The sequence below is a fragment of the Ziziphus jujuba genome, chromosome 2, assembly GCF_031755915.1.
Source record: "Ziziphus jujuba cultivar Dongzao chromosome 2, ASM3175591v1".
NCBI classification, from domain to species: domain Eukaryota; kingdom Viridiplantae; phylum Streptophyta; class Magnoliopsida; order Rosales; family Rhamnaceae; genus Ziziphus; species Ziziphus jujuba.
In genome coordinates, this window is record NC_083380.1 from 15,785,786 (window position 1) to 15,811,630 (window position 25,845).

Genomic DNA, 25,845 nt, shown 5'->3' on the forward strand with positions numbered 1-25,845 from the left:
CATAATTATCTAGTCATCTAAACTTAAACATACCATATATTTTTTATCCTATTTATACTTATAATCTACCATACAAACACAATAAATGAATAATAAAAAAATTTCTTCTCCTTGTTTTTTCGTATATATTGACTTCCAATTTTTAATCTTTTATTTATTTATTTTCAATTTCATTTTATTTATACAGAGAAATTAATAACTTCTGCCACATAAGGAAATCAATAACTTTTGCATTTTTTTTTTTAAATTTTCTACTAACATGTTTTCAAAAAAGAAAAAAGATTAGGATAGATTCAATTCTAGATAACTTTAAAGATTTAAAAGAACGAACATTATTATTTTGATTTATGTTTTTTTTTTATGTTAATAAATTGATATGTAATCGAATTTAAATATTATAAAAAAATTATATATACTTTCTAATAATACAAATAGAAAATATGTACTTTTCTTTTTGCTATTATTGAATGTTGTACATTAAACTTTTTTGTGGTGATTTCTTTTTTTAACAAAAACATTGGCCGCCTTAAAGTCAAGATCCTGCTTCGCCCTGATAGTGATGGTAAAGTACTCCTTGATTAAAAGCAGCAGGCAACATGTAGTAAAATTTAATTTCTTAGTCAGGTTTTGCAAGTTTTGATGTTTTGAGCAACATTCTTTTTCTAAATCTGTATTAAAAAGACTTTTTATTCTTTTTCTGAAACATTTATCATAGGATCTGTATCCGAAAGAAATTAATTAGACTTGTTATGAGTCATTAGTCATTTATTTTAAGGAAATCTTTTAATAAAATAATCCTACTCTTAACTAAACATAGACAACATGGAAAAAATATATATATACAAAAATAATATGATATCAAATTTATAAAAATAAATTATGAGAAACAGAACAGGATACATAGTCATTAAATTTGTATATCTGTATATTTTTATAAGCTGTGAATGATTATCCTCATAGTTCGTCAATAAATCCCTCATTATATTAAAATCATATATATTGATATATTAAACTAATCTAATCCATTTTATGGTGCCAGATAATTGACATAAAATAAAATTAAATAAAGATAAAGAAAAAAATACTTAAAATTTTCAATTCTAATTTTTAAAAAATCAATGTTATTTAAACACCATAAAAGAATTTAATTGATTTTCATTAAAGATTTGCTTTCTCTTACTAGATTTATAATACTAAAAAATAAAAAAATTATTTTAAATTAATATTATTATATATAATTTATCCTTGCTACTCTTATCGAACTAAATAATCTATTTACATCATTGTGTGTGTGTGTGTGTGTATATATATATATATATATATTAATTTAATTTCTTCAATGGCATGATGGAACATTTACAAAGTTGGGCATAAATGGCAGAGAATTCATCCATAACAATCTTACTCATAGCATTTCATCATTATTTCATTGACCCAAACAGAAATTATTGAATTTCAGTTATCCTTTTAAATTTATTTATCCATATTTAATTTATAATAATATTCAATCTAAAAATACTATCACATCTTTTGATTATTTAAATTAATTTTTCAACCAAAAAAGTAATATCACATCGTAAAATAATGTCAAATTTTTTCTTTCTTTCTTTCGTATTACATTGTAAGGTTCTTCATCGCTACATATCTGGGACAAAGATAAAATATTAAAAAAAAAAAAACAAACAAACATAAACATCAGCCAACGGGCTTCCCATATTTCTCTTTTACTTTCTCTAATAATTAACATTCTCATGTACATAAAACGTGGCTTTGGTAATTCAACGTCTATTATTGGCCATAAGTATTACAACAAAGCTCAAAAATTGTTTAATGGAAAATAAAATTTCTTATTTTAGATGAGAAAAATTGAACTTCCACTCATGAGCTTTTGCCCGTAGCTTTGGCCAAGGAGGTCAAGTTTAACCTGCAAGTACATGTGGAATCATAGTGATCAACCTATTGTGAACACACTTTGAAATTCAAGGGCAAGCTTTCTTCGCAACAAGAAATAGTACATTTTTTTTTTTTTTTCTAACTTGCTTATATTAATCAAGATTGTAACCCATGGCCATGCAAAACTTTAAATCTTTGAGAGAGAGAGAGAAAGAGAGAGATTGAATCGAGTACCTGATGATTGGCTTCCGCTGTACCACAGGTGCAGAAGAGGTTTGGCTCGATGCTAGTGGCATCAGTTCAGCAGGCTTTGGAGAAGAAAAAAGATGAAAAAAGGAATGAGTATTGTTAGAACAACTAAAACTGAACAATGACATTGATCAATGAAACACAAACATCTTAGCTATATGTGCAACGTCTGTCTACTGGCTAAGTTTATCGGCAAATAAAAAAGTAAGCCAGCAATGATACAAGATAAGTCCACATAAGAATCAGCTCAGAGATTCTCTAACACAGTATTTATTCGTTTTGATAGCTGGAAGTTTAATTTGAGCATATAGCCATATATAGAAAATATTCAAAGGAAAAACAATATAAATCCATCTTAAACTAAAGTTGTATATTCAGTTGATTTTCCACAGATATTATAAAAAGCCAAATGGTTTCCATTACATTACCAAAAGAAATACACCACAAAAGTGAACTAGCAATAGTGCATACATAAACAAAATATATGAACTCAAGAGAGAACATCAAAATATATAAACCGGAAATACGAACTTATAAGCAGAAACGAAAGGTATAGGATTGACCTCAAGCTCCTCTAAGCTCCCATTCAAGTATAAACCAGTGGAAGGCCCAGTTCCAGCATTAGAAGTTACAGGTATTGCTACTGATGGCTTTGAAGACTCAATGTGGCTGTCTTTCATGTTTCCCACACAATGTTTGACCTGATTACTGTTATCAAAATCATCTTCAAGCTCATCCAGCTCTTCAGGAAATGTTTGATGGTTAATGTATGGACCAGACATGATCTTCTCAATTGCCAGCTTCTCTGCTTCTTTAGAGCTTGATGCATCAGCAACAGCTGCAGGAGGAGATTTGGTTGGTGGTAGATCACATCTCGATGATACTTCAGTTTCACCATTCTGAATGTTTGCTGGATTTTCCAACTTTGTTAAGTTTTCTGGTATGCTGTTAACTGATTTTTCTCTTTGCAACTCCACCGACTTGTTGGCATCCATATTCTCATATTTGACGGAAGATGAACTGACAGTGCTGATTTGAGGGCTTGCCACACGAACTTCCCCACTTGAGGGCACTACAGGCTTGACATTTCTTGAATTAGTATCTACATCATCCTCCACTCGCTTTCTCTTTCGCCCATCATCTGCTCCATTTGAAACTGTTTTACTTTCACATGACCTATCTGGTTGTGCATGGCTAGATACCTTCAGGTCTGAAACCTGCCTAACATCCCAAGTTACTTTGGATGAGCGGGCAGGTCGAACGCCACCAGGAAATACAAAATTAGGTATGTTCCTTCGCTTTACATGGGATACACGTATCTCCATTCCAGGCTTCCATAATGTATACAGGTTGACAGAGTGCTTAAAATCGTCAACAGTCGGCCTTATATCAAACTGCTCCCCCTCATTCACTCGTACTCCTTGCTTTCGCTGCAAACCCATAAAGTAACAGCAATGGAAAGGTCTGGACTTATCTGAAAAGTCACCTGGGTGTGGGTGACACTGCAGCTTGTCACTAAACCTCTCCATCTGAATTTACATGTAAAAGCTGGATAAGGATCACTGGTTATTAGGAAGAGGGATAAAAGACAAGAATAAAACCTCAGGAAAAAGGTTCACCTTAAGTGTCAGCTGACGGAGTCGAGACTCAACCCAACCTTTCCATTTTCTCAAGTCATCAGCAATTTCTGCACTTACTTCTATCTGTAAATAATTCTTATACGCTTCAAAAAAGGCAAAAGGCTCAAAAAGAGTATCCCAATCAGCTTTATTTGTCTCCATAGCCTGCCAACACTAACAAACATCAATCCAAGAAAGAAGAAAAACTTTTGGACATTGCAATATCAAGTTGAAGTAAAACATAAATTGCCACACCTATAAGACAGACAGAATTTTTGTCTCAAGAGTGGCATAATATTCATCTACCATATACTTCAATATAATAAGCATTTTTTAAGCTAGAAAGGATTGAAAGACAGGCCAACATAAAGCATAGCATGTTGACCCAAAGAAAAAGTAACTTCCTAATGGTATCTCAGAAACTGATTACAAACCAACTCAACTACAGAACCTGAATGCTACCCAGAGATGAAAACCAGTAGATGGTACATTGGGAACACTTCAAAGTAGATAAATATAAACTCGTCTCCAGCAGGAAGAAAAAAAATCAAACATCCATAAGAAAAACTAAAGAATGCGGCCAACTGAGAGAGAGAGATAGAGAATGCCATGATTTCAGTTAGGCTGATAATAAACAGGCATACCACAGTCAAGGCAGAGAGAAAAAGCCATCACAACTCAATATTAGAATTTAGAATCATACCTCACAAATTTCACTCCCTCTTTGAAACTCCTCTGACATGATCCGTAAAGTACTTGTTGAGACATTGTAGCTAGAGTTCATACAAGGATAAGCTGGAGTAATTATAGGCATCCTATGATACCTGTCCTTCGGATTTCTTCTAGGATCCCAAACTTGAAGTCCAAGAGATCCGTCTTCAATTGCACAAAGCATGACTGGATTTGGCCAACGCCATTGAGTATAAACCCTGAAGAACCGAGACACTAACATATTGGGAAGTGCATTGGGGTATAACTGGCATATGCGAGCAACAAGCAACGCCCAATTTATACCACCAAGAAACCCTGCAACCTGGCAGACACAGAGAGCAGAACACACTGATGACTGAAGAAATAACAAGAACTGCAGAGAAATCTGGACTAATAGAAAAGTTCCACCATACATTAGAATAAACACCACGGCGCTTTGCCCAAAATCTCATGCATCTCAAGGTAGTGCGGAAATTCTGCAACGCCAAAAACAGTAATACAATAAACAAGAGGCAAAAAAAATTATAGAAAGATTTAAACACGATTTCACATCTAACAGATGGGCAAGAGTTAACAATGCACAAAACCTGAATATTTGGAACTAAACGTAAAATTTGATCAGTAACTCTACAACCATTGAGACTACGAACAGTTTGTTCATCTGCATGTTGTAAGACTGAGTCCTGTGATATGTCTAAGTCCTGACACAGAATAATATGTTAGAAATGGAAAATTCAAATACCAAAATAACTAACATTAAAAGCAAACCTAGCTCCCATAAAATTATGACAAAAGATATCATTCTTATAAGCTCTTCAAAACTGCCCATGTAACAAATCAATAATAGTTTTTAGTAAAAGGGGCAGGGCCATATTTTGAGGTTTTCACCAAAACATTGTATTTGTTGACACATTTGTAGGCAGCAGTGGGGGTAAAGAAATGGTAACATTCTGCTAAGTCGAGTCCAATGCCTGTTCGTAGAACAGAACAATAATTCACCCACATAACAAGCCAACATCAATATCTTATTGGCAAAACAGACAGCCAGGTTTTGAGGTTTTAACCAAGACCTTGTGGTTGAAACGTTTGGTAAGCAGTACTGGTGGAAAAGAAATTGTAAGATCCTGCTAAATTGAACCCAATAGTATTCTTAGAACAAGTCAATAATTGTTGCTTGAGCTGTCCCTTGTGCATTTAACCAAGATGAGGATACTTCCTTAAGTGACCCATAATATACCATTATTGATTATGCAAATAAAATACCACAAAAGGCAAGCTAAAAACGAGTTCAAATTTGGACAAAATGTTTTCAGCATAAAACCAACACTTACTTCAGGAATAACATAATGTGATAGTTTTGCATAAAGAAGATCTATTGAAACCCCACCAAACTTGAATGATAAAATTGGGACATAAGCATCAGGTACTGGGTGTAACTCTGTTACTTCAGGCATCTCCGACAGCATTTTATATAGCTCACCAAAGAAATCTTCCTACAGCCAAGTAAGAAGTGAAATTTCAAGTTCATTACTAAATACCATGAAAACTAACATGAAATTTTTTGCACATAAAGGGGTATCTGAATTGTACTTCTCGTGTGGCATGTCTAGGTCCAACACAGAGTGTGTCTATATCTGCTCCAGGGCCATGCACCTGCAAATGAGAGTAAAATGAATGTGCCAAGTATAACAAGCAAAAAAAAAAATAACAATAATTCAAAAAATCAAACACTATTTAAGTAGGACCGGATACAATGGTAATTAATAAAACAGCATGTGAAAAGTGAGAGGGGTGGGGAGGCAAAAAGAAGAGAAATGAAATTTTTTATTTGAATATCTTGCTTATGATTAGATAAATAAAACTCTTAAGATAAAACAGGCACAAATGCATAGTTTATATAGATGCAATGAATAGAAAGTGTAGAGGAAAGATAGTTAGTTGGCACATTCTAAACATGAATTCCAGCCTCTGTAACCTCATTTGAAACCCTCTTTACTTTTTATTTATTTATTTATTTATTTTTGAATTTCTAATAAAAATTATGCAATTCTAAAATTTATAACAATGAAGATATCAATCCCGCATAATCACTTGTCAATAACTGGGAATCAATGAGCAGCACATGTACGAATTGCATGGGCAACACATCACCAAGGCATAGCATTGATTCATCAATTTTACTCCCAAGTCCAAATCTAGGATTCAGCATGATTTCATATAACCCATATCATGAAAACTACATGATATATGACTAAGAACGTATGATTTTAAGGAAAGTTTTTTGTTTTTTAGGTGAATATGATTTTTAAGCAAGGTTGATACGTTAAAATACAGATAAAGCTAGATATTCATACCCCATGCTAAATAAATAACATAACAATAATTTACACTCATAACTTAGGGTCATACTCCCATAACAAAAATAGACTAAATTGGATGCCTAAATGTCAAATCATTAAAAGAAAGGAACTTTTTCCCTTTTTCTACACTAGAAGACATGTGAGAGCTCAATAAAAGTGTGCAACCCTTAAAATAAATTAAATTATACATACATACCCCTAACCGATAGGAACCAAAAGTAAATATCTTTGCATTTGCTTGTTGCACCAGTTGCTCATTCATACCCTTTGCCCGGCTAATTGTTTTCACCCATGTCTTCACAATCTGTCTCATTTTACAAGGACAGCAACAGCAACAGTTAACAGTATCAACAACATCAAACAAGACAAGCAAAGAAACAAAACTCAGATATACTGATCAAGTGTCTGACATAAATGACGCAGTAAAGAAATAAAACCTGAGGCAATTATCACAACAGACCTAACATGCTCAATTCTAATGAACCCTTTCTTACAAATAAAATATTATAACATAAAAGCTGATACTTGAGACAACTTATCATCTTTACTTTGTTCAACATTCTAGGAACCGTACATACGATAGTGAAACTGGCATAAAAAAAATAAAATAAAATAACCTGATCTAGTCTGCCAAGCACCTCCTCTCTCCTGACAGCCTCTTCTTGACTCTCATACAGACCAACATCCTGCAAATACTGATCACCCACAAAATCCAATTTTCAGCACAACTTGAGCTAAAATTTACAATTAAAAAATGAGTCAGACTTGAAAATGAACCAAAACCTTTTCAAGTTCTCGGGTCTTCATCACATCGTACTCTGTTGGTCCACCCAAAGAAATTGGTTCTGTAATGCCTAACCTCTGTCCGTTATTCCGGTTGCCTAATCCGGGACTCCCCATTAATAGAAATTGGCAGAATTATAAAAAAAAATTTATTCTTTTGAATATTTTTCACAGTCTGGGGCCGTTACCAACAATTTTTTTTTTTTTTTTTTAGTATACAGTAATGTTTTACTGGCCTTTTCTTTGTTCTGTTTTTTTTTTTTTCCCCTTTTTTTTTTCAATAAATTCAAACCAGAAACAAATAAATAATTAAAAAAAAAAAAAAAGACTAACAATGATGTAAATATCAATTATACAGTACTGGGAAAAATCCCAAAGCTACAAAAAGAGAACAAAAAAAAAAAAAAAAGACTATAACAACATCGAACCCAAAAAAAAAAAAAAGCAACTAAACTTAAAATCGAACAAAGTATAGCACCATTCTGGGCTTTAATCGAACAAAGAAAAACCAAAACTCTGGACAATAAAGGAGCCACACGGAACAATCATAAAAAACCCAAACTAAAAAACACAGAACACGCTCAAAGTCTGCAACTTCTTTTTTGTTGTATTGATCGGAGGGTCTTCAACAATGATCATTTAGCAGAGCCTCAAAATCTTCCAGCGCGAGCAAACCCTTTGAAGCCACCCCAAAAAAAAAAAAAAAAAGGCGTTAATAGAAAGAGAGACAGAAAGAGAAAGAGAGAAAAAGAAAGAGGAAAATAGAGAGAGAGCTCACAGAGAGATTAGGTTTCGGAGAATCTGGTCAGATAATCAGGCTAGGCTTTTCTGGGCGTTTCTCTGATTTTCCTTTGCTTTTTATTTTGTTTTTTTTTTTTAATTTATTTTATTTTTCTTTATTGTTTTTCTATCGGTTTGTCGTTCTGGAAGGAGGGGCTGGATTGTGTAACAGTTGAATGATGTGCTGGTGAATAAAAAGACGAAAAGAGAATTAATATGTATGTATGTATATATATATCTTAAAAATTCTACAGCTAATATAATATACAGGAAAATACACAATTCTCGTTTAAATTCTTTACCCACAAAAAAATATGTATATATATCTCGTTTAAATTATTAACTAATTACAAGTAATATTTGTATTGGGGTGCAAGTAATAGCCTTTAATTTGAATAAATAATAACAATTTTTTGAAATAATATTTTAATTTTTGACATATTTGGTTTAATCAAATTTTTTTTTTTGAGTGAACAATTAAATTCCACTAATAATATAATTGAAAATGATTTTTCTTTTTTTCTTTTTTGTGGCTTTAAAATTTAATAATTCTGTATTATTGCTTTATACTTTTCATAATTAAAAAATGTTATGAGTATGGTGTTATTTGTAACTACATAAAATCTTCGAGGAGCTTTTACAAATTCTCTGTTATACAATAAATCATTTATAAATAGTTTAGTTGTATGTCTCTTCTAGTGCAATGTCTACATTGGTTATTGGTTCTAATAAAAAAGATAGTATAATTTGATAAGCATTTGTGATAAGTGTTTTGGCATTGTAAATTTATGATTTTATGGTAGGTGTCATCTTATTTTAAATAAAATAAAATGAAATTGTTATAACTAATAGTAATGCTAACCTTTGTTATAACTTCCTAGTGTTTTCTTTTCGTTTATTTTTTTTGTTGATAAACCAAAATCACAATATTTTGTTTTATAGCTTTATTGGCGGTTAAGCTTTATAAGAGGTTAAGCTTGAGAAAATTTGAAATTTATTCATATAAATAAAAATCACATTGTATTTTGTATTTATTAAGAAAAATATTTATTTAATCCATAGAAATAAATAAACAAGTAATTAATATAGAAATTCTCAACTATAAATATTTAATGAGGATTATCATGACTTATTTTAGGCAAATAAAATAATCCAATGGTTCAAATTTATTCAATCCATGTGGCATCATATTATTTATATCCTAATCCCAATACCACGAAGCTGGAGAGGAAATTTTCATGTACCTACAAGGCTACAACAAAGTAATTGTGATAGAAGATTATATCAAAACAGTGAGGGAAAAAAAAAAAAAAATCATTTGCCTAATTGTATTTTGGTTTTTGACACCCTTAACTTCACCTACGTACATACTCATAGCCCCAATAATTACAGACTCAATAACCCAACAATGATTTTTTCTTTTTTTCTTTTTTTCTGTTTTCCTTTTTTTTTTTTTTTTTTTTTTTTGGGTTTTGATAATTTTCTTTACAAAATTTCATGTATATTATTACATGGAAAGCTAGAAGAGTTTATCCCAGTGCCTAGGCATAATTAATGTACAAAGAAGCATCTCACAGTACATGGCATATAAGCAGACTTCTTGGACTAAGATTCCGGATAAATTAATCTTACAATCCTGCTAATGAAAACTGAAACAGATCATGTTGTGGACTCGCCTTCCTTCTTGAGCAACTCCTGCAGAGAATCAACCAAATAAATAATAAACATTTTCCCATAGTTTTCTCATGCATTCCATGATTATTGTGCGTGTGCCCTTAAATCGAAATAAACTTTTACTATAAGCTCTGCAACCAAAGTTGGTGCTTTAAGCGGATAAAAGAACTAACTATCAAGATTGCCGTTAATACTTTTTAGAGTAGTGGTTCAAAATTGTTATCTTCATTCGCTTGAAGCAGATAAATCAAGTAACTACCAAGATTGCTGTTAATGCTTTTTAGAGTAGTGGTTCAAAATTGTTATCGTCATTCGCTTGTAAAATTGCCTTTCCTTTTCCCCTTTTTTTTATTTATTTTATTTATTTAATTTTTTTTTTTAAACTAGTTCAGTTTCACCTAAAACACATCCGAAATAGAGCTTTCACTGTAATTTTATTTCAATTTTTTCATTTATCGTTTCAATTCAAACAAAACTTCATAACTTCCAGTAAAAAAACTAAAATTCAAATGAAGCTTTTGTCCCCAAAAAAACATTACTAGGGTGGGTGCATCTCTTCTTATTGGCATATGAGTACACATTTATGATCTCACATAACACAAGGACTCAAGGAGGACCAAGATAAAAAAGACATGCAATGACAAATAAATATATAAATAAAGCAGTAAATAATTCAAGCATAAAGCTTTCAAATATTAAGTGGGATTTATTCCTTCAACTCAAGAATAGATATAACAGTTATAGCCTGTTGTATGCTTTACTCAACATGAATAAAATGTAATTTATCTCCTGTTAAACCATCAACCACTGAGATATTAAAATTTCACATAACAAGCAAGCTAAGGTAGGCATTATAGGCCATCTCTAAATTTCCTTGGGTGGCTGAATTCGATCCTAAATCCTAAATAATAAATCTCATGTTCATAAATGCGTTGGCAAAGCACATTACCCATTTATTTTTTTCAACAAGAAAAAAGACTTTACCAATTTGGTAGCAGCTATTGAGGTGCGCTGCCTCTCTTTCTTTTCACGCTGGCATTCCCCACACCAACCAGAGAAATCTTTTTGGTACTTCTTCATCTCTCTGAAGACCGAACTGTATAAAGCAATTTGAGAAGAAAAAAAAAATTTACTGAAATCTTTAATGGAAAAAGCCAATACTAGAAATAATGAATGAAGCAGGATTTTGACAACTGCACTCCCTGCACAGCAAGTGTCACAAGAACCAAGGACCAAAATCTTTATCATCTTTATCATTCCAAAGGGACGGTGTATCTTATGCATGAAAAGTCCTTCAAAAACAACTTAAATCACTATAGTAGCAATGCGGACATATTCATTACTTATTGATTTGTAGTAAAGGCTTCAACTTTATTGTACAAAACCTCTGCCTAGACGCTGTGACAAATATAACTCAACGTCATTGTACTAAAAACCTGCAGGATGCACTTCCTTTTCCATTAAAGCTTATAATTTGAAAATGAAAATAAAACAGTCAAAGATACCTTGTCCTAAATAGCTTATTTCTAGGTACCTTTTTAACATAGGGTCAAATAGAACAGTCAAAGCTACCTTGTCCTAAAAAGCTTATTTCTAGGTACCTTTTGACATAGGGCCGAATACAGGGCCTCAAATGAGAGAACAGAAAATTAAATATATATATATATATATATATATATGTATATATATATATATATTGTTTCTAGTTCTAGATTTGACTAAAAGGTAAGAATAAGTTGTTAATAAGCACATAACAAAAGGTTCTACAACAAGCCAGAAGTCAATGAGTAAGAAGTTTATCAACTAGTATAATTGCTTATTGCAGGAAGAAAAATTTAAAATACCTTCTGCACCATAAAAGTAGGTTTATGCGATGACCTGATGTTGTCGCTCTAGCACCATGACGGTGTCGACCACGGTGAAGCACAGCTTGTCCAGGGACATGGGAATAGTCAAATGTCTCCTGCTTCAAATGATATACCTCATCAAGAAACTTTCCAAACACCCATCAAAAGTACCAGAACACAATGTTATACATTAAGTACAACTTAATCACATCATAAAAAACAACCAAAAATCCAAATACAAAATATTATCAATAATTCATTGATAATTAATATAATTTATGATTCTCAAGAGTAACAAACAGAACAAAAATCTAATTCTAAATTTCATAGGAGTGAGATTATCAGACTGTTAAAACTTTAAGGATCTGATGCAGTTCTAAGCTGTTTTTGCACCAATGTTCTAGTTTCATGTTTCCAAAAATCTGTTTAGAAAGCTTGCTACGTAGAAAATTTTTAGTGTGTGCACACATTAAAATTTCGTGAATAATAATCTAATTTCTACATTATCCTTTTTCTTTTTCCGTGCATTTCCAGGACCCAAGCCAATAAAATGCCATGATGGACATTGAACTTCACCTCTGAGGGATTCCAAACAGATTTATCTATTCTGAATTGACAGCAACAAGCAAATGATTAATTTTGAGTGTTTGTGCACGTCCAAATTTCATAATCAATAATCTACTTTCTACTTTATCCTTTTTCTTTTTCCTTACATCTAACATTTCACTAACCACAAAGGTAACATTAAAACTAATAAATACTGTTTGATAGGATAGCAATAAATACAAATTTCTGTCAAATGAGAATTTAAATATATAATATATTTGTACACTCACTTAAGATCTAGAATAAAACTAAATGAAAATGACTAAAGAAGATAATCATGTAGAGAATTCAAGCAAACCTTTCATCATCACCAAATGTACTAATAAACTAAAGAAACAATGAGCACAAAATTTCTTTCCAAAAGCCTTCCATCAGCAGATCCAACTGGGTTGTCTGTAACAATGATAAAACTTCTAAATTGTACTCTTTGCCTGACACTGAGGCCAATGTAATGTTGTTCCATTTAAAGACTAGCTTACCTCAGACTGAGTTCCTGTGTTTACATGCTTATCGCATCGAGTGCCCCGAAAAAACAACTCTCCTCCAGAAAATTGCTTACCCAAGCACACATTCAAAGTTACTTCTGAATCATCAACATGGAAACCTACAAATGTTTATTTCTTTAGATTCCATTGCCTTTAGAATAAAACAAAATCCAGGGAAGAGAGTATGGTAACAGTGATAGATAAAAACTGTACCTAGTGCTACTACGAACCACAACCAAAACATATCAAAAAATAATGTGTCCAATGGACTTTCATGCAAAGTTTGGCATCTCAATATGAACATAAAAGAGAAACTAGTAATTAACCAAACATCCATTTTGCAATACATGCACAGTATTACAGATTGACTTCAAAATAAATTTCTAGGATGGTCATTTCCCAAATAGCAAAAGCATCTAAAAAGTGGTAAATGGTGACAGTGGTGTCCCATGTAAACAATTTAAGCCACTAAATGACAACCAAAGAAAAACTTCTCACCCCTTATTTCCAAACAACCCAACAAACCACTTATAAGCCATTCAATGAAATGTTATGTAACATTAAACCAGAAGTATAAGATGTTAGCAGACACAATTGTGTAAGCAAACATAACAGAAAAATTAACACTCATATTTACAGGTATGCCTGTCCAATTATGGAAAAAAATTTATAGGTGCAGCATAATAGATTACTAGAAATGGCTTAGTGTGATTCTAATACAAGACCACTCAGAAAATTAGACTACAATATGATCTCATGTCATCATTAGACCTAACAACTTGAGCTGTTAGAGAGTGGACACAAATTATGCATATTAAGCCAACACAACAGACAGCTAAAGCAGAAAAAGTGAAGTTCAATTAAGTATTGGTAACACAACCGTACTCTTCAATTAAGTATTGGTACACACCCATACTCTAATCACATTCATTTTTTTTGGCCGAATTATGCTTATTCATTTCTTGACTCCATTCATCTTCCACTACTTTGTAGTTAATATATGTTCTGTTCATACCTTTTCTAACCTCTGGGCTAGAGAAAAAAACAAAATAAAGACATAAAATAGGAGACCTGGAAAAACACTCTTAATCAATGTGACTTTCCCAACATATATAAGCATCGCCTTTTTGATTCTGCATGCAGTTTTTATTTTTATTTATTTATTTATTTATTTATTTATTTTCAAATCCCTTAATCATGACAATATGATTCCACTCCTTGACCAATTTGAAAGCGGACTGACTAAAAAGGCATCCCATGCATGTATCATATGGAAGATATCCAACACTACAGATAGATTCTTCACCAATACATCCATATTGTACTGTACCCCACCAAGACAAAATTTCTTTTCTCCATATTACCTTCAAACTACTAACTGCATCAAAACATACTTGTAGTTGTAGGCATTGTGTATATTGATGTCAAGAAATGTATAAATCTACATGTACTTTCCAAATACAAAATTAAGAATCCAAGAACCATGTTTAACTAAATAAGCAGTCAAGCAATGAGAGGGAATTTGGGCATTATTTAGAGTCCACTGATCTAGCTGTTCTCCACTTCTGTAAGATACCACAAAACAACTTGACTCTACCAAAATTGGTACAACAATATTCAAGCTACATACATATGAATGTCATAATAACAATCAATAAACAAAACACTTACCCAAGTCAACATCCCTATTGTTACCATATTCAACAATGAAACCATGATGAGAATCTAGAGTTGATCCACCAACTTCTGAGAAGAAAACTACAAAAAGAACAAACTGACTAATTATTTTCTGAGAACACCTAGCCGCCTTCCAGTGAATTAACAAAAACTGGCATATTTATCATTAGCAACCATGCTCACCTCTTGATATAGGGCGAATAAAACCCTCCATAAACTTGTCAAGCATAGTTTCAAGGCCAAAATCATCAAGGACAGCACCATATCTGTTCATTGTATTTGGTCGCATGATTCGGAACTTTGCATCATTAACCCATTTTTCAAAATTCTCCACCTAGAAGACAGAAAATATCATAAACAGAAGACATAGCAGCAATATGTCAAATACAACACACAATGTTATGGACAAATTGTTAATAATACCTCTGCTAGCAGTAATTCACAGAAGCGAGGCTGAAGCATCTCAAATGTGAACACTCCTGGAGAGGGTTCAGACATGATACTTCTAAAGCTTTCCTCGGTATTATCACTGATTGCTTTCAGAAACGATGGAACAAAGGTGGTTGCAGGGTGCATAGTATACAATTCTCTATGTAAAGGCTGCAAACATGTAAAATAGCAATAATGAACCTCCATTCCTTTGAAGAACAATATGGGAGTGGTAAGAGGAATGTTGATTGCATTCTTATTTCTGTTCAACATATTTAAACTCAATCAAACAGTTAGCACACAGAATACCTGATAACTTGATATTATCTTCTGTCTGTATTCCCTATGTTTCTGAACCTGATACAAAAAAATCAAATCTTTGCTGAGAAACATTAAACTATACACTTTTTGATAAGAATAATACATAAACAGTGGATGAGAAGTACTCAAAGCATCAACATAATAATAATAACAACAACAACAACAAAACATAGCAAGTGTCATAAAGGAAATCATTCCAACATAAGCACAAAAACAGGTAACCATTGAACACTTTAGAAGAAGATAGTCAACAAGAAACCAAGAACTTAATTTGGTTGCAAATGCAATACATATCGTGAAACTTGTATTCAAAGCTCCTTTCATTCCTTTGCAACCAAATTACAGAAAAAGTAGCCTAAACCGCAAATTTTCATAAAACCTTTGCTTTCTTGTTGCCACCCAAACCCATTGAGCAACTGACCAATAAAAAAATACAAGCCTTAAGGATAGATCCAGCAAATCCCAACTTTTCTCAACACCAAAAGAAAGGCAACAACCTCACAATGTAAGATAAATAATCAATGGATTCCCAATCTTTCCTGCACATGAAACACCATGAAGAGGATAAACTCATATGTAGTCTTCTTCTTTGCAGCAAATAAGAGGTACTAATCTTTCCACTAGTAAATAACAAAACAAAAACCTGAACTTTGGTAGGGACCAAGCCTTCCAGATGAGCTTGGATAGTGAGAGTTAAAGAAAGGTTTGCATGGAAAAAAATATCAAAGGAATCAAAATATCATACTCAGCTTATCCTAATACTCAACTCAACTCATATACACAACCTAAGTATGGTTTGAGATGCTTGCTCGGTTAAATAAGTAAAAATAAGGAAGTCGAAAGAAGGTTTTCAAACCTAGTCCTCCTAGAGATAAAAACAATACCAAGAGGATGTAGACTAAGGCAGTGAGGATGTACATGCTAGCAGCATGGAAGACAGAACAGTATCTATATTATAAAAGACTGAATCGCAAGCAACAATTTTGTTAGGACAAAATTGGAGCTAATGAGTTTGGAATTCAAACATGCAGAGATGTAATCAGCCATTTCTTAACGTATAAATTTTGCAAAGTTGATGAAAGTTGTGGACTATTTTTAGGCCCCCAGAAAGAGCTGGCTATGTCCAGTGTCTAATTGAATTTGGTTTATTGCAAATATACTTACCCTACCTAAAACCCACCAACACATATTTGAAACATTAGATTTGAAATTTTAAAGCATCTATTAATATTATAAACATGAAATATATGAAAATCAAATTCAAAGGTCTTAATCAAGTTAAAATTCTGGTCTATTGGGTTCATTTCAGTCATCCAAGCTCAAGTCTAATCTATTCAATTAACTTCTAAAAACTAAGATCACAGTATTTTCATTACCTAAAGTTATTAAAAAAAATAGTAAATTTATTATCATTTATAATATACAACTTACTATTGTCTATTTAACCTACCATTGCAGAAAAAAGAAAACCTATGCCACTCCAATTATAAAATCAGTATACCATTATTCTCACTTACCCAAAAATAAAATAAGTTAATAATAATTCCTTTTAATTACTTGAGTTAATGACACAACTGGACTCTTAATTGAAGTTCCATTTATTTAATAGACATGTCATATAAATAAAATACATATAAAGGATCTTTCATTCAATAGAAACAGTTCAAAGACAATAATAACCATTGTTATGTCATTTCTGCTTTTTCCTAGCAAATTGCACCAAAAAGATCAAAGCAAAACAAAAGCATCATAATAAAACAAAAATAAGAACACAAAAGGTACCTTTATTTTGCTATACCATCAGCCGCAATACACTTAAATGAACAAAACCAGACTCAAGGGCAATTTCGTCATTTTACTAGCCTATTACTTGCCCGTTGGTAGAATTGGGCTCTAGAAAACCATAAAATTCCACACTGCTCTTTTTTTTTCTTTTTTTTCTTTTTTTGTTTTGGGGGAAAAATAATAACAAGTCCAAGCATTTTCTTTTCTATCATTTTTCTCCAAATTCTCGGAAACCAAACAGAGCACGACCAGCCAAACGAATGAAATTTTTTTTGAATAACTTACTCTGTTACGCTCCCCATGCGGCAGGTACTTGAGCAAAATCTCTCTCATGAACTTGACCTTGTCGTCTCTCGGCATGCCGAGCATGCTCGGAGGCAAATACCTCTCCAGCGAGCTGAAAATCGACGGACTGAAATCCAATTGCAGGTCATCGTAGGTGTCGGGCTTGTGCTCCTTGTTCGGGTTCAACCTCAGCCTCTGGTTCGACAGCGAGACAACCGCCGGTCGGATCGACTCCCCGGAGAAGACGACTCCATTCCCACCTCCGGTGACAACGCTTCCGGACGCCGGTAACTGACCTTCCTGGCGGCCACCGGATTCGCCTTGGCCCGACGACATGGCCGCAAAATGGAAGAGGTTAAGGGATAGGAATTTCAATCGCCGATGGGGGCGTGAGGGAGCATTTTGCCTGTGAGGGTTTTCGAGGTCAAACTGGGAATTTTTGACCGGAAGTTAGGGTTTCGATGAGCTTTGAAGGTGTTTGTTTTTTCGTTTTGTCTTTGTGAAAAATGGACATGCAAATGGGAACGTTGTGTTGCAGTTAGGGTTTCTTTTTTTTTTTTTCTTTTTTTTTTTTTTCTTTTTGGGCAAACGTAGAAGTTCACGCAAGGTGCATTTTTTTATTGTTTATCTATGTTGATTCAGATCTCGATAAAAGCAACGCGAAGCTGGTGCGTGATATCTACGCGAATGAAAATTAAGAACTGAATAAGATTTAAGGCTTATCATAGAGAGAGAGTGGCAAAAGGCGCGTGACTTGTCATCGTTTTCCTCTGACCGTTAAACCCGACCCGAAACAAACTTTGCCGGATCACCGGATGAAGACATTATAACTATTTTTTATAAATATATTTACTGAATATATTTATTAATTTATTAAATATCTATGATAGAAAAATACTATAATAATAGTTTCATTCTCAAAATTCTAAAAGAATGACATAAGTTTTTGCATTGTAAAATGCTAAAGAAAATGAATACCAAATTTTAATATGTAATATTTCAATAAAAATGATAAATAGCAAGTCTGTTTTATAATATAAAAAAAGCACTTTTTGTATTATAACATAAGTTATAGCAATGCTATTTAAAATATTAAATATTACAATTTTTTTTAATAAATGCATTGCCAAATTGTAAAACTTTTTGGTATCCAAGAGACATGCTATAGCTATTGTTTCTTTTAACATTGTTGGTTGTATTAGAAAGACAATAAAAAAACCACACTGTTTTTCAAACAATTATTATTAAGTTCAAATCCATTAAATCTCAAAAAATTAAAACAAAAAATACTTTTTATTGAAAATACAAAACTAAAATCCTTTTTTTTTCTGACTGCAAAACAAAGCTATTTTAGTTTGATCACATAACGGATATTGTTAGTCACAAACAATTATATAATTGCAAAGTTTGGGTAGTCTTTAACTATTTATGATAAAAATAAAAATTACTATTTAGCAAACCATTCAAATAACCCAAAAAAAAAAAAAAAGAAATGAATAATAATATTATTGTTTTCAGTTTGCTTTTTTTTTTTTCCCCCTCAAATTATCAGTTTGCTCTTATAAATATAGATAGGAATACTTAATTGTTGAAACTATCCCTTTCATGGAATAATAATATTATTGTTTAAAAAAATGATACATAATATTTTTCAATTTTAATTTTATTTCTCTAACATAGGACCGGATACTTGATTTTAACGAAACATAATTAGTGTGAAATAATAAAGAAAAACAAATTAAAAAAAAAAAAAGTTAATATCGAATTGTATCTATTTATTGAAATCTAGTATTAAATTGGATATGTATATGTGCATATATATATATATATAGGCACGTCAGCATGTGTGTGTAATTGTGAATATATAATACAGGTGAAAGTTGGTGTGTATATTTTTAGCGCTTCGTTCCCGCACTTTCTCCCCAAATTTTCTCAGCTACCAAACAAGGTTCCTACTTGTTTTTTTAACTCTTCTTGGTGCGAGTCGCAAATGAGTGAAATCGACGACTCAGTCACTGGAAATGAGAGCCAAAGAGAGGCCACCGACGCCGAGCCAAACCCAAAGCACAAACGCGACAGCGATTCCGAGACCTCGACTTCGGTTGAGAAGAAGCTCAAGACCGACGACGATAGGAAACCAGAAGAAGTGGGTTTTGGTGGAATTGGTCCCCAGAAGGATAAACCGGTTTTGAAGGAAATGGGTTTTGAAATTGAAGCCGATGCGGCCGAGGATAAGGGGTCCAGACACACCATGGAGGACGCTTGGGTTGTGCTCTTGGACGCCGGCTTAGATACTCCTGGCAAATTGAGGTTCTTAATCTTTGGTCTTAATAAAGTATCTTATCTTTATGTATATGATATAAAATATTATATATTTGTATATGTGTATGTATATATTTGATTGCTTATAAATATGCTAGTTCAATAAGTGTCCGCTTTTGTGTTGATCTTTGGTTTGTTGTTCTGCTTAGGTGTGCGCATTTTGCAATTTATGATGGACATGGAGGTCGGTTAGCTGCTGATTATGCTCAGAAACACTTGCACGCGAATGTTCTATCAGCTGGGTTACCACGTGAGTTGGTGTGTTCTTTTTTTGTTTCGGTCATCATAGAGTTGGTGTGTTTGGTTGGTTTATTTTCATGTATATCTGTTTAGTTAGGCATTTAATGGATAGAGAATCGAGGATTATCTTAGTTAATTTCTATACTTAAGAAATTTGGTTATCTTAGTGTAGAAGCACTGTAAGACTTGAATTTCAGCTTATTGAACCAAGAGCAGTTAACAACAATTATGAAGGGTTTACTTGTGATTTACGAAATTAATGAAGTATCTTAAAAGCAAGTAGTATTTGTTAGTTGGAATGTTAAAAACTTCGGAAATGTTAAGGCTCTCCCTCCCTAACACTGTCTTTTGAAATTTCCCAATATTTCTAGTAAAGCAACTCCTGTAGAAAAAAGCTGTTGGCAGTTCTAGTTCTCAGGTGATTTACAGAATTAATTCTTGCCTTTGGAAGAATCATGTGCTGACAGGAATTGATTCTTCATTGAGAGTAAGTGCCAATTTCATCAAGTAAAGGAAATAAAAGAAATAGGGGTAATAGAAACTTCAGGTAGTTTTAAGAGAAAGGAAAATTGTTATTATGATTTTCATATTTTCCTCTTTATTGTCCAATATCTCTTATCATTCAATATTGTGCAACGTAATTGGCTTTTGTAGGAAAGTAGCAGAGGTGTTTATATAAGTTCGCGTTATCTGGCTTTCTGCATTTGCATTTTACTTTTTATAGATGTATGTGCTTTGAAATAACATGTCATTGTATTCTATGCTGTTTCAGTTGGATAAAAAAGTTGCCAAAAGAGCCATACTTGATGGTATGAATAAATCTCTTCACTGCATTTGTTAGTAGTATATTTATATTTTTCTCCAATGTGGAATTTGTAATATTCTTTGTCACCAAATGTTCTCATTTGATTTTGACCCTCCCTCCTCTAATTTAGGTTTCCGAAAAACTGATGAGTCCCTTCTTCAAGAAAGTGTAGCAGGTACGTACTAAGTTCTTATTGAGCTCTTTAACTTCTTTTCTTAATGTCTTTCATTAAACCATACAGGCATTATTGCAATGTTTAATATGTTGAAGTAAACTCATTGTCATTTGCATTTTTGTTCCTTAGTAGAATATAAACATGTTTTATGATACAGAGTTTATTATGAGATCATCGGAATACATTGTTCTCTGTTAGGATATTAAATCTAGATTATCCTACCTATGATGTTTACTAACATGCAAGTAGCCTAGTTATCCATTACTAGGGCTGCACCTCAGTTTCTTATGGTATGTTGGAACTACACTTTGTAATTTGTAGATCAATGATCTAGAGGACATTTATTATTATTATTATTTTGGCATTTAAGCAGTTGATTAGTATTTTGAATTCGTTGATGTGTCTAAATTTATTATTTTAGGAGAGAATTGTTCTGGTTTAACAATTTTTAATAGAGCGTTAAAACTGCATGGTTGTCAACAACTTGATAATTAGGTTAAGTAATAATCTAAAATGGTAATAAATATACTGCATATTAATTGTACACCTATTTATCTTCTTAACTCTAGTTTCATCTTCAACTTTTTATTGTCTCACAATTAGTCCTCTTTTCTTCTCTGTTTATTCTCATTTGATTTTATCAAGTATAACCTTTTGTAACAAGTTTAAGGATTGGAAATATTTCCAACTTCCATTTTATAGATTTCTTTTTTGACTTCTTAATCAGGAGGATGGCAGGATGGTGCTACTGCTGTATGTGTTTGGATATCAGGGAAAACGGTAAGTCTGAAACTGTTATCACTTTTTGAGTTCCTCAAATAGTTAATTGAGATCTTTAGAATAAATAATAGTTCAAAGTTGTTGACCAAGTTGTATGGTAAGATTAATGTTGCATTTGGCATTATTGAGTTGCAAGAATTTAATTTATATAGGATGGTAAGATGGAAATATTAAAATTAAGGATATTATTTTGTAATTCTGGAGCTGACTACTAGAATTGCAATATGTTTTGCTTGAAAAACCAGTACCCTACTGCTGCTTAAATTTTTTGAAATGATACCGATAATAAGTATATTTCTGCACCACAATTTTTTGAGCAAGTTCTTTAAAGTACTTGCTTGCCCATGCAGAAAAAAATCATTGAATATGTTTTGTGCTTTTTACTTTCTTGTTTTCAGTTTTTGAGTTTCCATTCAGTGAGAGTGAGAGTTTGCATTTTCTGTGTATAACAAAAGTACTGCATATTGTAACTTATGCTGATTTTGTTTTGATTCTGTCTTTTAGATAGTTGCCTTCAGTATCTGTAATAATATTAATGTTGGATATTTATAGGTTTTTGTTGCTAATGTTGGAGATGCAAAAGCAGTGGTAGGGCGATCATCTACATCTGATGTAGTGCAGAAAGATTCTGATGGTGTAGGTCCCCTGAAGGCCATTGTGTTAACAAGAGAACACAAAGCCATCTATCCTCAGGAGCGGGCACGAATTCAGAAGGTAAGGACTGTAAACACAGCGAATATATATGACCCAGAAAGTAATATATAAAAGTACCGATGAAACAGAGAATACATTGTAACAACCAGGAAATTCACTACTCATCCCCTGCTTCAATGCCAGGATTCAGTCACAAAATGCATTACTGGATAATTATCACCCTGCTTGACACCAAAACTCCCAGATGAATGTTTTCATTTAAGATGAATCTCCTTTTTCCGACTTTTTTATATCAAGAAATTCTTGGATTCTTCTCCACCCAACTAAAGCCACATAAAGGACCTCTCAGAGCAAAAAGCACCTCTCAGAGTTTGTCCTCTTCAATTTTATGTTTTAAAAGAATTGTTCTGTACATCTTCTTTGTGTTGGGTTTATTACATTATTCCAAAAGAATTACACATGATAAGTTTTATATATGCTCCTTTATGGATTATACTATATTCATGTCTTCCCTCCTACCTTTTTTCGGGAAAAGGAAAAGGTAAGGATTAAATTGATGATTAGCAAAAGGGATAAGTTGACTAGCTGGAAGTAAATATCATATCCAGATGATATGTTAAATAGATCTATAACAAATTTGTGACCTTGAATTCATCTGTTTACAATTGAAAATAACCCGTATTCAACAAGAAACATGCTTCCTGATTCGCAGGCTGGTGGTACTGTGAGCTCAAACGGACGATTGCAGGGGCGTCTTGAGGTCTCTAGAGCCTTTGGGGATCGCCAGTTTAAAAAGGTCCTAATTGCTCTTTCTTTTATATACGTTATCCTGTTGTTTTATGTTTCACTAGTTTGTGTTTTCACATTACAGGATTTGTACATAGCCTGATCTTGGAAAAAGGTTACATGCTTGTAGCATTTGCTTTTTTCTTCTTAAGAATCAAGATAAATGCATGTCAACCCTGCACCTCAGGGTAATTTCAATATTTTCCTTAGATTTTCCAATTTCAGCACCTTGAGGTGGGAATATGTGTGATATCCCTAAGAAATGTGTTTGTGGGATGTTCTTTCAGAGAAAGTGGGAACCTTACTCCCATGTCTTTTCTTTTTTATTTTATTAGGATAAAGGTTGGTGAAACTGCACCTCTGTGTGTGTCAATTTTTTCCTTTTTTTTTTTTTTTTTCCTGAAATTTTTAAATCTGTTTAAGCACTGGATAGAAACAGCACGCTTAGCACATGGTGATCAGTAATCAGATAATCAGGGATATCTACTTATTGTTTGGATAATACATTGAAAATGTACTTGGAAATGCACATGGAAAATCAACTTTTGATACTTCTGTTTTTCTTTCCTGACCTGACTTAGTGATTTTACTTAGAATGTAATGAATATCTATTCCTCAAGTGCAGGTTGGTGTTACTGCAACCCCTGATATCCATTCTTTTGACCTTACGGAGAGAGAGCACTTCATTATTCTCGGTTGCGATGGCCTCTGGGGGGTATTTTTTAGACTTATTAAGGCCTTTATTGATTTTGTATCTGTTGCTGGATCTTTTTGAATTCTGCTTTTGTTATTTGCTATCAGGTTTTTGGACCTAGTGATGCTGTTGATTTTGTTCAGAAATTATTGAAGGTTAGAGCAGAATTTTCCTTCCTATATCAAACACGGAACATTTTGAGATAATGTGAAGTTAAATTAACTTGGTCTGTTATCTTATTTGCTTCATAGATATATTTATTGTTTTCCTTTACATCAATTTTCAACTTGTTTTTCTTTACACTAATTTTAAGTAATGGTATGTTAGTTGTCATCTCCTTTTTTATCTTTTCATTTCAGTCTACTTTTCTTATCTATTCTATCTTCAAATGCAATGTTATCTGAAAAACAAACTTTCAATCTTCATTAGGTAAAAGAACCTTTGAATTGTCAAATGATCAAACAATTTCTCCATTTTAGACTTACGTTGTTCTGAGGACTCATTTGGATGCTGATGATTTCTTATAAATGCATTTCACTGGTAACGTAAGAACCATTAAATCTCAACTATCCACCACCTTAGCGCACTGCATTTATTAACTGAGAGATGGATAATGTCTATGTATTATTTTCCAAGTCAAGATAAAGAGTAAGTCTAACCTTGTAATTTAAATTCACTTTAGTAAGGTTTTCTGTTAGATGAAAATGGTAAGAGATTTAGAATTCTCATGAGTTGTCTGGCAACTTACTGTTAGCGACCTTTATCAAGATATTTTCCTTTATATTAACCACTTTTTTGTAAAATTTTATTCTCTAATGTTTATCCAAAGTGATTACCAAGTACCATATTTCTCTGACAGGAAGGATTACCTGTTTCAACAGTGAGCCGCCGTCTCGTAAAGGAAGCTGTGCGTGAGCGTCACTGTAAAGATAACTGTACTGCTATTCTCATCGTTTTCCGGTACAAGTGATTTCCAGGCTTCAACTTTCTGCCACTTGTGAAACACAATGAGGGTTTCAAACCTCCTAAGTCCAAAAGAATTCTTAAGGTATTTGGGTAACATAGTAATTTTTTTGGTCTGTCAAAATGTTTTGGTTTGTTTATTCACATGCAAGACAAGGCAGAATTAGACTCCGAACATAGCTATAGTAACTTATGAGGTTTAGGCCTGACTGTTGAGATGGTAACAGGTATAGTGATTTTGTATGACCCTTAAAGATTTGGTTTTTCATCCTGTTTGTATGGTCCATGACACTACATCCACAAGTCAGGAAATTTGTTTCTTTAACCAGGTATCCTGGACATCAATATCCCTATCAGATAATTGTGTTTGGATTCTTTCAAAATCCGATGTCCATAACCAGTCCCATTGTTATCTGAACAATGCCGGTTAAGGCTGCTCGGGGATTTTGTTCTCTTATGATTGATCAAATAGTTTATGATGTATTATTGGAGAATCAATTGCAATCATAACATGAAGCTCCATTGTTGGTTTGGAAAGCACCAAAACAAATTATTTACCAATATATATATATTTTTTAAAAGCAAAATAAGCATTTTTTTTTTTTTTCTTCTGAAGAGGCTTTAACAAAAAAAAAAAAAAAAAAAAAAAAAAAAGGCAATAATTGAACAAGAAAATACAAACAAGCCAAAGTTAACATGGATTTCTTTCATGCATCATTAGCAATTTGCTTATGATGGATTGATAAATGATTGCATGTCGGGGGCATCTTCTGGAATCCTTTCATGTTATATAACAATTTAAAAAGGAATTTTAATTTATGTTAATGGGTTTGGGTCAAAGCACATAATAAGAATTTTAGACAATTTGTGAAATCCAAATGTAATGAGTGGAATTGGGTTTGTCAATACACCAAGGTCCAAG

General features: G+C 32.7%; 3 protein-coding genes across 9 annotated transcripts; 1 reads left to right on the forward strand and 2 right to left on the reverse strand.

The window, feature by feature from the left end:
• Positions 1-1,689: 1,689 nt before the first annotated feature.
• LOC107418760 (nuclear poly(A) polymerase 1) lies at positions 1,690-8,598 on the reverse strand. The gene is made up of 13 exons (XM_048473514.2): positions 8,394-8,598; positions 7,616-8,291; positions 7,450-7,527; positions 7,029-7,136; positions 6,063-6,125; positions 5,804-5,965; positions 5,060-5,173; positions 4,886-4,948; positions 4,465-4,794; positions 3,762-3,926; positions 2,706-3,671; positions 2,128-2,201; positions 1,690-1,924 (listed from the first exon to the last, which is right to left on the reverse strand). The coding sequence occupies exons 2-13, from the start codon at positions 7,730-7,732 to the stop codon at positions 1,879-1,881; spliced, it is 2,286 nt and encodes a 761-aa protein (XP_048329471.2). The 5' UTR covers positions 7,733-8,291; positions 8,394-8,598; the 3' UTR covers positions 1,690-1,878.
• A 940-nt stretch (positions 8,599-9,538) lies between these two features.
• LOC107418758 (2-oxoglutarate and iron-dependent oxygenase domain-containing protein CP2) lies at positions 9,539-18,104 on the reverse strand. 3 transcript variants are annotated; one of them, XM_048473529.2, is made up of 9 exons: positions 17,505-18,102; positions 15,423-15,470; positions 15,108-15,284; positions 14,868-15,018; positions 14,679-14,765; positions 13,002-13,126; positions 11,914-12,032; positions 11,054-11,165; positions 9,539-10,090 (listed from the first exon to the last, which is right to left on the reverse strand). In XM_048473529.2, exons 1-9 carry the CDS (start codon positions 17,838-17,840, stop codon positions 10,055-10,057), a joined length of 1,191 nt encoding a protein of 396 aa, XP_048329486.1. In that variant the 5' UTR covers positions 17,841-18,102; the 3' UTR covers positions 9,539-10,054. The 3 variants fall into 3 exon arrangements, with proteins under 3 accessions (XP_048329486.1, XP_048329485.1, XP_060670524.1); XM_048473528.2 differs by lacking the exon at positions 9,539-10,090 and having other exon boundaries at positions 10,752-11,165; positions 17,505-18,103; XM_060814541.1 differs by lacking the exons at positions 9,539-10,090; positions 11,054-11,165 and adding an exon at positions 12,821-12,915 and having other exon boundaries at positions 17,505-18,104.
• Positions 18,105-19,362: 1,258 nt separating this feature from the next.
• Positions 19,363-25,297, forward strand: LOC107418754 (probable protein phosphatase 2C 8). Of its 5 annotated transcripts, none has more exons than XM_048473530.2 (10): positions 19,363-19,814; positions 19,976-20,084; positions 20,839-20,875; positions 21,002-21,046; positions 21,774-21,826; positions 22,379-22,540; positions 23,193-23,276; positions 23,892-23,981; positions 24,068-24,115; positions 24,820-25,297. In XM_048473530.2, the coding sequence occupies exons 1-10, from the start codon at positions 19,495-19,497 to the stop codon at positions 24,928-24,930; spliced, it is 1,059 nt and encodes a 352-aa protein (XP_048329487.2). In that variant the 5' UTR covers positions 19,363-19,494; the 3' UTR covers positions 24,931-25,297. The 5 variants fall into 5 exon arrangements, 4 of the variants coding, with proteins under 4 accessions (XP_048329487.2, XP_060670699.1, XP_060670698.1 ...); XM_060814716.1 differs by having other exon boundaries at positions 24,842-25,297; XR_009635789.1 differs by having other exon boundaries at positions 23,892-24,115; positions 24,842-24,942.
• Positions 25,298-25,845: the final 548 nt, after the last annotated feature.

What these genes read in the sequence shown, in the direction of transcription:
- LOC107418760 (XM_048473514.2), bottom strand. Translation starts at nt 7,732, where the DNA reads ATGGGGAGTCCCGGATTAGGCAACCGGAATAACGGACAGAGGTTAGGC. An exon ending in CACATTATGTTATTCCTGAA is followed by an intron (nt 5,174 to 5,803) that starts GTAAGTGTTGGT and finishes ATTCTGTGTCAG; the next exon opens with GACTTAGACATATCACAGGA. An exon ending in GTTTAGTTCCAAATATTCAG is followed by an intron (nt 4,949 to 5,059) that starts GTTTTGTGCATT and finishes TTGGCGTTGCAG; the next exon opens with AATTTCCGCACTACCTTGAG.
- LOC107418758 (XM_048473528.2), bottom strand. Translation starts at nt 17,840, where the DNA reads ATGTCGTCGGGCCAAGGCGAATCCGGTGGCCGCCAGGAAGGTCAGTTA. An exon ending in AGATAATATCAAGTTATCAG is followed by an intron (nt 15,285 to 15,422) that starts GTATTCTGTGTG and finishes ACATGTTTGCAG; the next exon opens with CCTTTACATAGAGAATTGTA. An exon ending in CAATAGGGATGTTGACTTGG is followed by an intron (nt 13,127 to 14,678) that starts GTAAGTGTTTTG and finishes AAACATTTGTAG; the next exon opens with GTTTCCATGTTGATGATTCA.
- LOC107418754 (XM_048473530.2), top strand. Translation starts at nt 19,495, where the DNA reads ATGAGTGAAATCGACGACTCAGTCACTGGAAATGAGAGCCAAAGAGAG. An exon ending in GATACTCCTGGCAAATTGAG is followed by an intron (nt 19,815 to 19,975) that starts GTTCTTAATCTT and finishes TGTTCTGCTTAG; the next exon opens with GTGTGCGCATTTTGCAATTT. An exon ending in TTGTTCAGAAATTATTGAAG is followed by an intron (nt 24,116 to 24,819) that starts GTTAGAGCAGAA and finishes TTTCTCTGACAG; the next exon opens with GAAGGATTACCTGTTTCAAC.